Below are 13,425 nucleotides of genomic sequence, written 5' to 3' on the forward strand. Positions count from 1 at the left end.
TGAGGAGGTTGAGCTATATGCCTCTGTGTGAGTGAGTGAGTGAGTGAGTGAGTGAGTGAGTGTACATATTCAAGAATGTGGCATGGTCACACCGTTAGAGTAGAAAAACCCCCAAATAGCTCAATGAAGACTGAGGAATGCTGAATAACTGTTGTGGCAGGGGGGTGGGGGGAGAGAGATGTAAAACCAGGTATAAAACTGCACCAGATGTGAAACTGCAAAATTTTGCTGCATGTTCCACTTATTGGTATTATTTTTTACAAAATGTAACTCATGTGACTAACAAACACATTCACTCTTATAAAAAGGCAGAATTAAGACATCCCACCGACTGCCTGAGGCCACAGCTAATTAAAAGTCAACAGCCTGGCAAAAAAGAAATGTTCTGGCCTGGCACCTAAAGGTAGATAATGATGGCACCAGGTGTGCCTCCCCACAAAAACATTCAGTAAGTGGGAAGCCACCACTAAGAAGGCCCTTTCTTGTGCTGACACCCTCCCTCTGAGGAGTCACATGAAAAAGGGCCTTGGATTATGAATACAGAGTCTTGGTTGGTTCATGTGGGGTCTTGTTAATAACTAACATAATGTTATTAATCTCAGTAACAATAAAACAAACCTGTTTTTCCATTGCATCCATCTCTCTTTTGTGGACTTTTTCAAGTTGTCCTATTTTTTCTGCTTCTTCTTTTACTTCCAAAATAAAAATCATGGATATTTTTAGTAACTACATGACAATAAACATACTAAAAGAGGAAGATGATTCACACACACATATATATATATCACTCATATGTTCACACATCCTGCTAAACCAATTATGGAGAACCTGTTTCAGCTTCAAAGCTACATTCACTCATGGCAACTTTTCAGGAATCACATACCAGTGGCTGATGGGCCAGAAGCAAAAGTGGACAGATCAATAAATGTTGTTTGTTTGTTTGTTTGCTTTGTACAGTAGGCTGTTCTACACAGATTCACTCATCCCTCTCTATCTTCCAATCAAGAGGCATTATCAGAGGTCAGCTAGTCTCAAAACACTCAATGAGAGTATAAAGCAGGATGAGTGGGAGAGTGGGTGTGGCTCAGGAGGGATGTGGGTCAACCAAGGGCCAGATAGAGAGCTGTGAACTACTATCATTTGGCTACAATGCCTGAGGTTTCTCACCCCTATGTTAAATTATAGTTTAGCACCACGTGTATGACCCAGAATGAGTTGCAGCATGAATCTAGCTGGTGTGCTCTCCTTGGCTTGCTTTTGTTTTAAACAAACCAAAATTAATGTTAACCACAGTTTGTTGTTTCAGATGATGCAGGGTAGGAGATGGGGGTACATAAGTAGTGTGAGTATGTAAGTGCAAGATTGCTGCAGATAATTCTTGCTTGTGCACATCATGCTCAGCTCCGCCCTGCTGACTCCCCACCCCAGAAACAGCCCACTTTGAGGTCTGCACTTGCAGAGTCAGGTAAAGTTTAGCAGAGGTAGATGGAATAACACTTCCTAATTTCAGGGATTGGGATTGTTCTGGCCATAAAAGAACAAGAAAAAGGGGGGAGAAACCAGTCCAGTTCAGAAATAAAAACATAGAAGAAGGCACATTCAATAAACACAAAAAGTTGAGCAACTTGACAGCTACCCTTTTCTAATTCCTTTGACTGAAGAGTACTTGAACACTGTAGTTGACAAGAACAAGAAAACTTGGGTGTCTGGTGTACCTGCATTCTAAAACAACATGGCAGGAAGGAATAATTCCTGACACAGCACATGGTTTTGGCATGCATAATGCTCCCCACTAGGAATTTCATGTTACAGAAAATTCTATTATCATCAGCAACAAGTATGAAACACAAGCATTTCCACTGAGTTTGCTTCTTGTGCTTTTATAATAATAGAAAGCCAAACAGGGAATCATAATTGGAAGTCTTAAAATGATTCTTAAAAACTTATTTAAAACATTTTTACCTCTCTCATTCAATTATTTAAGGTGGCTTACAAACATGGCAGTTGTATAGAATGAAATGAGAAAATAGGTAAAAAATTCATTTATATCTTTTTCTCAACCCTTTCAAACATAAGATTCCTTCAACACCAGATCAAAGCCCTGTCTAGCCTAGCATCCTGTTCCCCACAGTACACAACCAGGTGCCTATGAGAAGTCCATAAGCAAAATGTATTGTTCCCTAGTAATGGGTGTACACAGACACGCTGCCTCTTAGAGGTCGCATTTAACTAGTAATCATTAGTAACCAATGGTAAATATATCAAATTCCATTTTTAATATATCAAATTCCATTTTAAAGCTAAATCAGTGTCCATCACCACATATTGGCGTAATTCCACAATCCTTAAATAGCCTTTTTCTACTGTATAACAATGGATCTTGATGTAATGTGACATGGCCTGGTTGTGGACCTGTAAAAAGGATCATCTAGGTTCATCTAGTTCAGTTTTCTCTATAGTGCCTGACAGCAGCTCTCCAGACAGAAGTATTTCCCAGCCCTACCAGGAAATGCCAAGGATCGAACTTGGGATCTTCTGTATGCAGAGAAGTTACTGTACCACTGAGCTTCAACCAGCCTGTGAGGAGTTGCATGTGGGGCACCACTGCTCTCCAGGCTTCCCAAAACAGTGGATCACTGGCGTTTACTGAAGGAAGGGGGAGGGGTGAGGTACAGGGAGTTTGGTACAGTGTGTGGCAGTGTTGTTGTGTGCCAAGCTCCCTGTACCTTGCATCTCCTCTCTCTCTCTCAATAAACACCTGCAACCTTCCATGTTGGGAAGCCAGGACAGCAACTGTGAACTACCCGTGCTGCCTTACTAGCTACTACTGATTTCATCTAGGCTCTACCCTTATCCCAGGCTTCTCCCACCTGTAACCACTTCTCTCAAATAATTACACAAATGCCATAAATTTAAAAAAGATTCTCACATTTAAAAACCATTTCCAATCTGGAGTTTTCTGCTTGTACACGAAGTTCCTCAAAGGCATGTATCATTCTCTAACAGATGTAAAGAAACAATTAGTAACAACAAACTTCCTATAATGCCAGTGAATATATGCTGAATTTATTTTTTAAATATTTAAAATTCACACCAATTGAGTAGGAAATGGGGGGGAGGGGGGTTTGGCATTGCATGTGACATCATGATGTCATGTCCAGGTGTTTCACAGCAGTTTGTTTTCCATGGCCAGCAGCACTAGCAGCTCCTCCTGCTGCTGCTGCTGCTGCTGCTGCTGCCATGGCCCAGGGGCTGCTTCCCCTCTGCAGCAGCAGCCGGAGGAGCCACTGCAAACCACTGCGGCTGCACTTCCGCATTGGTTTTGGTGTCCTAGCAGGTCTGTTAGTAGCCCAGCATTCCTTATGGCATTAGTAGTGGCATGGGAGGCATTGCGCTGGCAGCCTGGTGGGCCTTGTGTTAGCAGTGGTAGCCACTGCACATCCAGATGCTACAGAATTTTGAGGGGGCCCAGCCCTCTCTTTGAAAATTGGGGGGGTCAAAGCCCCCCACCCCGATGGAGCCCCTTGACACCAATAGTCATTCACTCAACGGTTAGAACAATCCCTTGATATAAATATTTTTTCTTAAGACATTAAAGAGTACCTACTAATTGAAAGCATTGCTGGATCATCTTTAAAAAGGTAGGTGGATAGTGTGGTTTTCGAGGGGAGAGGCAACAGATGAGTGAGGAGGGAACAACCCACTCCCCATCTGCTTTTCTGCCAAACACAGCAAACACACATCTACCCTAGCTGGAGGAAAATGTAAGGGAGGAAAAGGGAATAACAAGTGACGGGAAGAATAAGGGCTAAGTGCTCTCCCCACCACCACCACCACCACTTGTCACCTCTCACAGATCATGCACTCTAACCACCTTTTAAATGGTTAGTGGAGACCAAGATTCCCAGATCTGTCTACTATCTAATTCATCCCTGAGTTAATGAAATAAACAGTTGCACATCATTACTTTATTGATAATAAGTAATTCCAAACCTATGGAAAATTGCTCTCAGCAACTGCACATAAATATTAAAAAACAGTGTTGATACTTGTAGGATCTCAGGCAATATAACACCTGTAAACCGAAGACCAAATCCTTGAAGGATGCTATCAGCTGAATCCTGGGTTAACCACAGCTCACACCTCTCCTTTTTAAAATGTTTTTTTTTCTATATTTCATTTTTTTAAAGGAAAATGAAACTATGAGAGGCAAGAGTTTGGAGGAAAAAGGAACTGAAAGCAGGTGTGCACCATCACAGAGGACACCAGGGTGCTGTGTGTGTATATATAATGCTACTCTAAAATATGTGTCTTTTTTACCTCCGTGTTATTATTAAGATCCACATACATCTGTCTGGTTTCCTCTTGTTCATGCTCATCTAAAACAAAATTAACAATATAAAAGATTAAGTATTTATTTTAATATGTAAAAAAATCAGAGATAAAGTAATAAGAATAGCAATGACCTGTTATTCTACTAAAACTCCTGAACTCTAGTGAGTCTTTAGAGACAAGTTGTTTTGCAACTAAGGAGTCACAACTCAGAATGCCTTTCTAGTACTCCCATCATATAGAATTGCTCTTCAGTTCATCCCAACAAAATAATGCTCTCCTACTTGTTTTTAAGGATGCGAAGGAACATCTGGAGTTTAAAAATCAGCACCTTGAACTCCTGTTTGTAAGACTATAAGCTGTTGCTTTTCCTGCAGAATTGACTAGCAAAGCAGTTCCCAGTGTAAGGCTAACATGGGAAAGGAGGTTATAAACAGTCTATGAGAATCTTTGCGGGGGGGGGGGGGTGCAAACACTTTTTAAGAGATATTTACATTTGTTAGACTTCTCCATCAATTGCATGCACTTTTCTTTGAGCAAATTGCACAAATGTCTTGTAGCGCTGTTTCTGGGGAGAAAAACAGTTATATCAGCATTATATCCCTAGTATTATTTGTGTCCATTTATGCTTTAATGAAAATTTGAAATCCTGTGAAATCTGTATCACCCAGGCTAATAAGGGGAGGGGGGAAATAGTAAAAAAAAAAAAACCAAGATGTCACCCAGTAGACACACCCAATAGACAAACAGCTACAAAGAAACCACAACATTTCCTTATGCACAAGCTATCATGAGGTACAGATGGGTTGCTTGCCTGGAGAAACCTAGCAACTAGGACAAGGGTTCAAATTGTGCTACAAAACACTGTCTCCATGTAATTTATATAACACTGAGTTCAATACATATGCAGCACTGTCTTTATAAATAAAGCCAGCACTTTGCTTGAACAAGGGAAAGTGGCAAGGAAAAATATAATATATAGAAAGGAGAATTTGATGTGGCATTCATCTTGCTTCAGGCCAAGGGAGCTGGCATTTGTCCAGACAGCTTTCCAGGTCATGTGGCCAGCATGACTGAACCGCATCTGGTGCAACAGAACACTGTGACAGAAACCAGAGCGCACATAAATGCCATTTACCTTCCGCCACAGCAGGACCTATTTATCTACTTGCACTGGTGTGCTTTCAAACTGCTAGGTTAGCAGTAGCTGGGACAGAGCAACAGGAGCTCACCCTGTCGCACAGATTCAAACTGCTGACCTTGTGATCAGCAAGCCCAAGAGGCTCAGTGGTTTACACCATAGTGCCACCCATGTCCCGCTTAGAAAGCACATTAAGACTTATAAAGTGCTAAGAAATATCTCCTAGTAAGGCATTTGTAATTTGATGGAACATGGAATCTGTCAGTTGCAAAGGCTGCCCTTATGGCAAAGGGACAAACTGATCAAAAGGAAACACAGTAATAGATGGGTCTCAAACAGCAAAAGGCAATTAATTTACATGAGATGACTGAAACACATAAAATTCTTCACTTGAAGAACAGAAAGCCACAATAGAAGCTCTTTGTGCTTGCATTTGAGCAGGCCCCTCTTCCTCCAGAACACATACAGTCAGGTGGGAGGGAGACAGCCATTGAGTCTGGCCAGTATGTGGTTGAACAGGCTCCACCATATATCAGGCTGTCCACTGATCAAAAGCAGCTGGTTTTGCCACAGTCCACCCCACAACTGTGCTGAGAAATGGCTGCTTCCATGGTCAAGTTGGATGGGCGAACTGCAGAAGCCATTGTGGAACTATTATTTGTCATATTCAGCAGGACCACTGAAGTCACACCAGCCATGTTGCCTGCCACTCTCCCATCACCCACTGTTATGGACAAAGTACAAGAGGAGTTGTAATACTCCGATGATATCTAGCACTGCAGCACACTGAGCTTCTTAGAAACCTTGCCCAAGGTTTCAAGCCAAAAGTCACTGATTGCCAAGGAGAAAGGCCCTCTCCACCTGAAAACAACCAGGAAGGGAAGAAATAAGGAGGGGAGGAGCACACAGAAATGCAGTTGTGAAAAGCGGTGTTTTTTAAAACACACTAAAGAAGACACAGAAGAATAGTAAAAAAACAAACAAACAAACAAACAAAGTATGGCAAAAACATGCAGGTTTTGATTACTTTTTGTGACTTTATGAGCCAGTGTGGTACCAAGGACAGAAGAACAACCTGAAAAACTCGTGAGTCCTAGATAGGAATAGTTCTCCTTTTATAAAAGATAAAGGTTTATCTCACAGATCTCTCATGACAATGAGTGTAATTAGAAGGGGTTATTAATTGCCTCATACTATAGCATAAACAAATGATTACAAAATTATTATCCTAACATTACTTACTCTTTTAGAAGATCTTTATTTTCATGTATTACATCTTCCAGTTTTAAGCTTAGTTTTTCATTTTCAAACTAAATTTATAAAACAAAGATATAAAAAGCATGCTTTTGCCTGGGTGAACTAATAAGTATCACTTTCAAAGGGGAAAAAACGTCAGTTTCCCAAAATACATATTTATTAGACTTGGGTATTATTGCATATATTACATCACAAACTACATGTGCATTGTAAATGCTTGAAATGAAAGTAAGCTTGAAAGTCACAAAATTCCGGCAAGATCCCATGATTTACATACGTACCGTATTTTTCGCCCCATAAGACGCACTTTTTCCCCTCCAAAAATGAAGGGGAAATCGGGGTGCGTCTTATGGGGCGAATGCCTGCAAGCCTCGCGCGCCCGGCAGGAGGTCCCACCGGGTGCGGGAGGCTTGGGGCGGCAGCCTGTCGCCCGAAGCACGGGGTGCCCTCGGGAGGGCTCCCCCTGCTTCGGGCAAGTGTCTGCAAGCCTCGCGCACCCGGTGGGACCTCCTGCCGGGTGCGCGAGGCTTGGGGCGGCAGCGGACTGCTTGCGTGCACCGAGAAGCTTGGGGCCGGCTGAGCTCAGCCCGCCCCAAGCTTCTAGGTGCGCGCAAGCAGTCCGCTGCCGCCCCAAGCCTCGCGCACCCGGTGGGACCTCCTGCCGGGTGCGCGAGGCTTGGGGCAGCAGCGGACTGCTTGCGCGCACCTAGAAGCTTGGGGCCAGGTGCGCGCAAGCAGTCCGCTGCCGCCCCAAGCCTCGCGCACCCGGCGGGACCTCCTGCCGGGTGCGCGAGGCTTGGGGCGGCAGCGGACTGCTTGCGCGCACCAAGAAGCTTGGGGCCGGCTGAGCTCAGCCCGCCCCAAGCTTCTAGGTGCGCGCAAGCAGTCCGCTGCCGCCCCAAGCCTCGCGCACCCGGTGGGACCTCCTGCCGGGTGCGCGAGGCTTGGGGCGGCAGCGGACTGCTTGCGCGCACCTAGAAGCTTGGGGCACGCTGAGCTCAGCACGCCCCAAGCTCCTGGTATAGCACAGCGATCCGCTAGCCCTGGGAGAGCCCCGTGGCTCTCCCAGGGCTAGCGGACTGCTTGCCGGCACGCAGAAGCTTGGGGCGCGCTGAGCTCCGCACGCCCCAAGCTCCTGGTGTAGCGCAGCGCACCTGGGGGGGAAATAAAAATTTTTTCCTTTATTTCCCCCCCAAAAATCTAGGTGCGTCTTATGGGCCGGTGCGTCTTATGGGGCGAAAAATACGGTAACCTGTCCAGTACATGTTTTAATTTTACTAATCTTTAGTAAAATTACCCAAGCAAGAAGTAATCTGTAAGCAAGTAGGTCATCCTTAATAATATATGCAATATGATACTGTACAAATGGACTCCACTTCTTCTTCCTGCAAAATCATGTACAACACCTTTCCCTCAGCTCATGACAGGCATTGGGGGAGAAGAGAGGAGGGCAGGACAATGTCAGCACACATTAACAATCCTAACCCCCACCCGCAGGGCTTTGCAGAATGGTGGAGCCACAATCACATTTACAGCCTGGCCACTCACAGCAGCCACAGCAGACTAGTGGGCAGGACAATAGGGTCTGATCCCTGAACCAGCTTGAGGCTGGCTATGACAATCCCTCCATGTGCAGGCATTGCACCCATGCTGGGATGGACTGTGCCCTAATTTTTTTTAAAGCATTTTATTCTTATCTTAAAATTATATATTTAAAAATGTTAAAAACACTCGCCTGTAACTCTTGAATAGCTTTACGTAGTGCTTCTATAATCTTTCTGTTTTCTTGTAATTTTCTTTCCTTTTCCTTTAATTCATATTCTGTAGTGACTTTCCATCTCTTGATCTTTTCAGCTTCTTTGTAAAGCCTTGAATAAAGCTCATTCATTGTCTCCATGTTCTATAAAGGCAGGTTTAATAATTTATTATATAATGTTTAATTAAAAGGTTTTTAATGAAATGCCTTTTCATTTAAATTTTGATACCCACATTAGCCATTAAATAAAAACTTTTCCTTGTGTGCACCAAGGACAGTATGAAATATACAATTTAGTAATGTGACAGTGACTGAAATTTTATTTATTTAAAACATTTCTATACTGCCTTTTATGAAAACATCTTAAGTCAGTTTAGAATAAAGTCCCTTAAAAATACAACAATGATAAAAATAAGTCAAGTTAGCACAAAATGAACTAAAAAGTTATGACAATTAGTTGGTATCAAGAACCAGCAACGGCCTCTGTGACATGCTAAACAACATAGTTAGTTAAACAACATAGAGGATAAAATTTAACCCTGAGGTTCCATGGGACTGAAAAGCACTCCCCAAGCATCATCCTTTGGAAATGTACATCTAAGTAGGACCAGAACCACTACAAAGCAGTACCACCCACTCCTTACTTGGACAGCCACTCCAGAAGGATACCACAGTCAATGGTATCAAAAACCATGGAAAGTTCAATGAGAATTAACAAGGACACATTTCCCCTGTCTCTCTCACCCAACAGAAGTCATCATACAGGATAACTAAGGCAGTTTCTGTGCCAGAACAGGACCTAAACCCCGATTGAAATGGATCTATAAAATCAGTTTCTTTCAACAGTGAAAGAACAGAGTGAACAAGAGCCTCTTAGGGTGTTGATGCTGTAAACCCCTCCATCATAGGCTCAGGTTGTATATATGTGTAAATAAACCATATATCCTAAAGAACCACAGTCTCTGCTGTGTCTCATTTCAAAATGGAAACTCTGACCCTGGGTGAGCACCTGGAACCCCTGGAATCTTGCACCACTCAGAGATATGGGTGGCGTGCAACAGTATATTTAACTCACCTCCATTTCTAGCTCAGGCACAGGTTTTACAGGTTCTGGAAATACAACATTTAATGTCTGATTATTTAATAATAAATATGCATAATTATAAGTTACAACCATTATAATAACAATATAACTGAATAACAGTGTTAATTCCTAAATTGCTATGTGTTAGTCTTATTAATAAGTGTATATGAATACAAACATCATAGGCTACAAATGGAATACAGAATATATTGGATTCTGACTTACCAAAAAATAATAGAAAGCAAATGAACGACATATATAACAAAGTACAATTTTAATACAAACAACACAACTTTAAATACTGCAGAAGTTCTCAGAGATGACTCCAGCACAAACTTGGTCTAGTTCTAATGGTTACTTCACTTTTCAAGGTCTACCATTCCATCTTCTTTAATATTTATTTTTATGTTTTAATCTTACCTATGATTTCTATATGTTTTGACATACTTTTCATCCCAAAAGGCAAGTTATAATCATCTTCAGTTCCCTTGCTAAAATCCTGGAAAAATAAAACATTATAGAAATAATAATACCTTTTAATGGACATGCTCATCTCCAATCATTAACAGATTACTTGGAAATGCAATATGCTAAAATCAATAGGACTTACTGCCAAGTTATGAAATCAGGTTAAGCTGTCATTAAAACTAATTCTAATTTAAGGGTATTACGGTCTTAGAAAATATATTCATACTGGGCAATTTCATAACTTCAAGCACTCCACTCCAAAAGGCTAAGAGTAGGTTATGTAGACGTGGGCAAAGATCAACTCAGATATTTTAATGAGGAAGTAGAACATACGGGGAACTAGGAATTAATAATAATAATAACAACAACAACAATAATTTTATTATTTGTACCCCGCCCATCTGACTGGGTTGCCCCAGTCACTCTGGAGCAAACCATAAGTGCAAGTGGAACATACTAGGATATAGGATCATAAACACATAGACACGAATAAACACAGGAAGCCGTATTATAATAGTGTCAGATTATTTGTCCATGTAGCCCAACATTGTCTAGAATGAGTTGAGTGTCTACTTTTGATTTTCATATGAATGGCATTTTCCTTTGGTTTTGTAGTTTCAAATTTCAAAACTTTGGAATGTTGAATTTTGAGTTATCAATGTTTAAGTGTGGATAAACGGAAATACAGGTAATCTTTACTTTTTAAAACACTGGTCAGCTTTTGTAAACTTGCTATATATATTTTAAAGTAACAGTTTTTATTTACCTGAAAACATCGTCCATCTCGTTTGCTTGTCTGTGGTTTGACTGCAGATACTTGGGTATTATTCAGTATTGGTGGTACAAACAATTTAAAAGATTTCTCCTGTTCCATTTTCTGTCTAAAAGACACAAGAATTAAACTCTCAAAATAACACTAGCAATACTAAATTCATGATAAAATGTACTCAATATGTTGCATTATTTTCAATCCCTTTCTATGTTCTGCAGAACAATATAATTTATCATGCTGTTAATCCTTACAGTAGCCCTGTCAAGTAGACTAGTATTGCAATATTGAAAATGGAGAATTATTATTGATTCCCAAGTTAAACAGAAAATAACAGAAAAATAATTCCAATGTTATCATTTGTACATTATTAGGCCAACACCAACCAAAATATCACAAAACGGTGTACATGCTTTCAAACTCTCCTAAAGTCTTTATTCTTTGTTCCTTCTTTCCTGTAGCCCTTGGTGCAACCTGAAAGCTGCATAGTGCTTAAGAAGCCTCCTTTTAATGTTTCCTAACTCCTCCCACATTCCATCTGAAGACTGATGAGATGCAGACTCAATCATTTCCATAGCCAACTTTTTTCTCCCACCCACTCCACTGTATTTATAATTGGTTTATTTATAATTGTAATTTTTTATAAATTTTCTATACCACCATCTGAAGCATAGGAGCCAACTCCTAGGGGCCAATCCAGCTTTGCCCGCCGCCCCCCCAAATTGAGCTCCCCCCCAATTGAACAGCATTGCCATTCAAAAGGTGTGATTGCACGTCATCATGTGACTGATTATGCAACGTGGGGCTTGCCTCCTCCCTCCCCAATAAAATTGGCACCCCTGATCCAAAACTATCACAGGGTAGTTTACAATATAAAAACACAAAAATGCATACTGTAATAACAAACAAAACCAATACAGTTTAAAATGCCATAGATTGTTTAAATGTGTAAATGATTAATAGTTCTGGGGAACTCAAAAGCTTGTAATGCACACTATTTTGTGATATTTTGATTGGGCTAATCAAGGTGTTTTCCTAATATGGATTTTGGAAATTTTCTTGTGGGCCAACATAGCTATATTTACTTTTTGTAAAATTATATACTTTGTGTTTGGAAAACAAGCCTTTTGTAATACTTATAAACTTTTTATTGTGACAAGTTGTATCAATTGATAGTGTTCATCATTCTCTATTAGAATATTGTAGATCTACTGAATTCAACGTACAGCTCTGTGCAACAATCCAGCACTATTACACTGTATATGAGAATTTAAAATGCATTCCTTGTGAATGATTAACAGAAATATGAAAACAGTTGGGCATAATAATATTTTGCCATAGTACCTCTATCTGAACCAAACAGTTGAAAATTTAAAAATATGACTGCTTCCAAAAAACCTATTTGTTGAGCATTCATCCTAATTTTGTGCCACCAGTTCAGAACATTGTCAAATCAAGTGTTATCCCACACTTTTCAGTACATTTTCCAATGATTTTCCTTAGCACAAAAAACAAATATTTGTGGGAAGTAGGTTTACTGTGCAAGACTTCCCAATCAACACTAATTGTGTGATGTGAATTTGCAGGTAGGTGGTTGAATTCTACCAGAAAATAGTGAGTCTGAAACTTTTGAACTTTTATGGTGGAAGTGCTTCAAACCTCTGTGAAAGCCATCTTTTCCATCAATTTCTATTCATCTTTTCCATCAAAACTTTTGCATATAACCTCTTGGTCCCCACATAATGTTGTAGCCTAAATGGCTCTTAAAGAACTCCATACCATATTTCCAGTTTACCAGTCTCCATCACTCCCTTCTTTGGTCTCCCTAACGTTATCTAGTTTGTGAAGCAACATGTACATGGACAGTGATAAACCTTTGAGATACTTCTACAGCAATTATATGTGACTTGTGAATCTTGCTGATGAAATCAGACTCAATTTTAAAGTTTTATATTCCAATTACTGTTGCAAGAAATGCAAAAAAAGAAGAAAAGATTCAAATACAGTAACACAGTTGAGGGTCATATGAAGCAGCGCTTTCCCAAACAAGACACTTTGTTGCATTTCCCATGAGTAAACTACAGTAGCTAATATTAGATACATTTCACAATTCTTCCTACCACCTCATTACCAACATTCACGCTTGTACACAAATAGTGCAGGCGCTCCCCCCCTTTTTTTTTCATTTTGCAAAAACGACAGCAGCGCTGACTGCATCACGTTTTGCTGCCTGAAACTGCGAGTCAGGCGCGCAGATCTAAGAGGTGTTACCCTCTCCCTTCAGACGCACCAACTGACGCGAATGTGGGAGCTAAGACTGAGGGGGAAAGCGAGAGTGCTATAGGCTGAGAAAACGAAGTGGAAGGACAGATTTATATGTATATATATGTGTATGTACCTTCTATGTATATGTGTGTGTATATACCTTAACGCCTCAAACGGCTGTAGGAGTATACAGTACAAAGGAAAAGAAAAGGCGGGAAAAGAGCCCGGTAGCGGCCGTGTGCAAAGGCGCGAGCTGGCGGGTCGGCGGTTTACTTTAACGTGTCCTCTCCCCTCCCTCGAGAGGGCTCCATCAGGATTCCACGGCGTGAGCTGCCCCCTTCAGGGGGCGCGGG

The 13,425-nt window shown here is 41.1% G+C and overlaps 1 protein-coding gene across 10 annotated transcripts in view; it reads right to left on the reverse strand.

The window, feature by feature from the left end:
• SYCP1 (synaptonemal complex protein 1) overlaps positions 1-13,362 on the reverse strand; it is a 45,185-nt gene extending 31,823 nt beyond the window's left edge. Inside the window, exons 1-10 of one of the 10 annotated variants that reach the window (XM_083508551.1) lie at positions 13,233-13,362; positions 10,805-10,919; positions 9,991-10,069; positions 9,562-9,596; positions 8,466-8,630; positions 6,716-6,783; positions 4,827-4,900; positions 4,321-4,379; positions 2,930-2,999; positions 619-692 (exon numbers count right to left, since the gene is read on the reverse strand). In XM_083508551.1, coding sequence (XP_083364677.1) covers positions 619-692; positions 2,930-2,999; positions 4,321-4,379; positions 4,827-4,900; positions 6,716-6,783; positions 8,466-8,630; positions 9,562-9,596; positions 9,991-10,069; positions 10,805-10,912 — 732 coding nt within the window. In that variant the 5' untranslated portion in view covers positions 10,913-10,919; positions 13,233-13,362. Of the gene's footprint in view, positions 1-618; positions 693-2,929; positions 3,000-4,320; positions 4,380-4,826; positions 4,901-6,715; positions 6,784-8,465; positions 8,631-9,561; positions 9,597-9,990; positions 10,070-10,804; positions 10,920-12,466; positions 12,497-12,927; positions 13,041-13,097; positions 13,122-13,205 lie in introns of those variants that run through there. The other 9 variants (XM_083508547.1, XM_083508552.1, XM_083508555.1 and 6 more) reach the window with 9 other exon arrangements.
• Between the last annotated feature and the right edge of the window lie 63 nt (positions 13,363-13,425).

This window comes from Podarcis liolepis, assembly GCF_965112155.1.
Source record: "Podarcis liolepis genome assembly, chromosome: 6".
Taxonomy (NCBI): domain Eukaryota; kingdom Metazoa; phylum Chordata; class Lepidosauria; order Squamata; family Lacertidae; genus Podarcis; species Podarcis liolepis.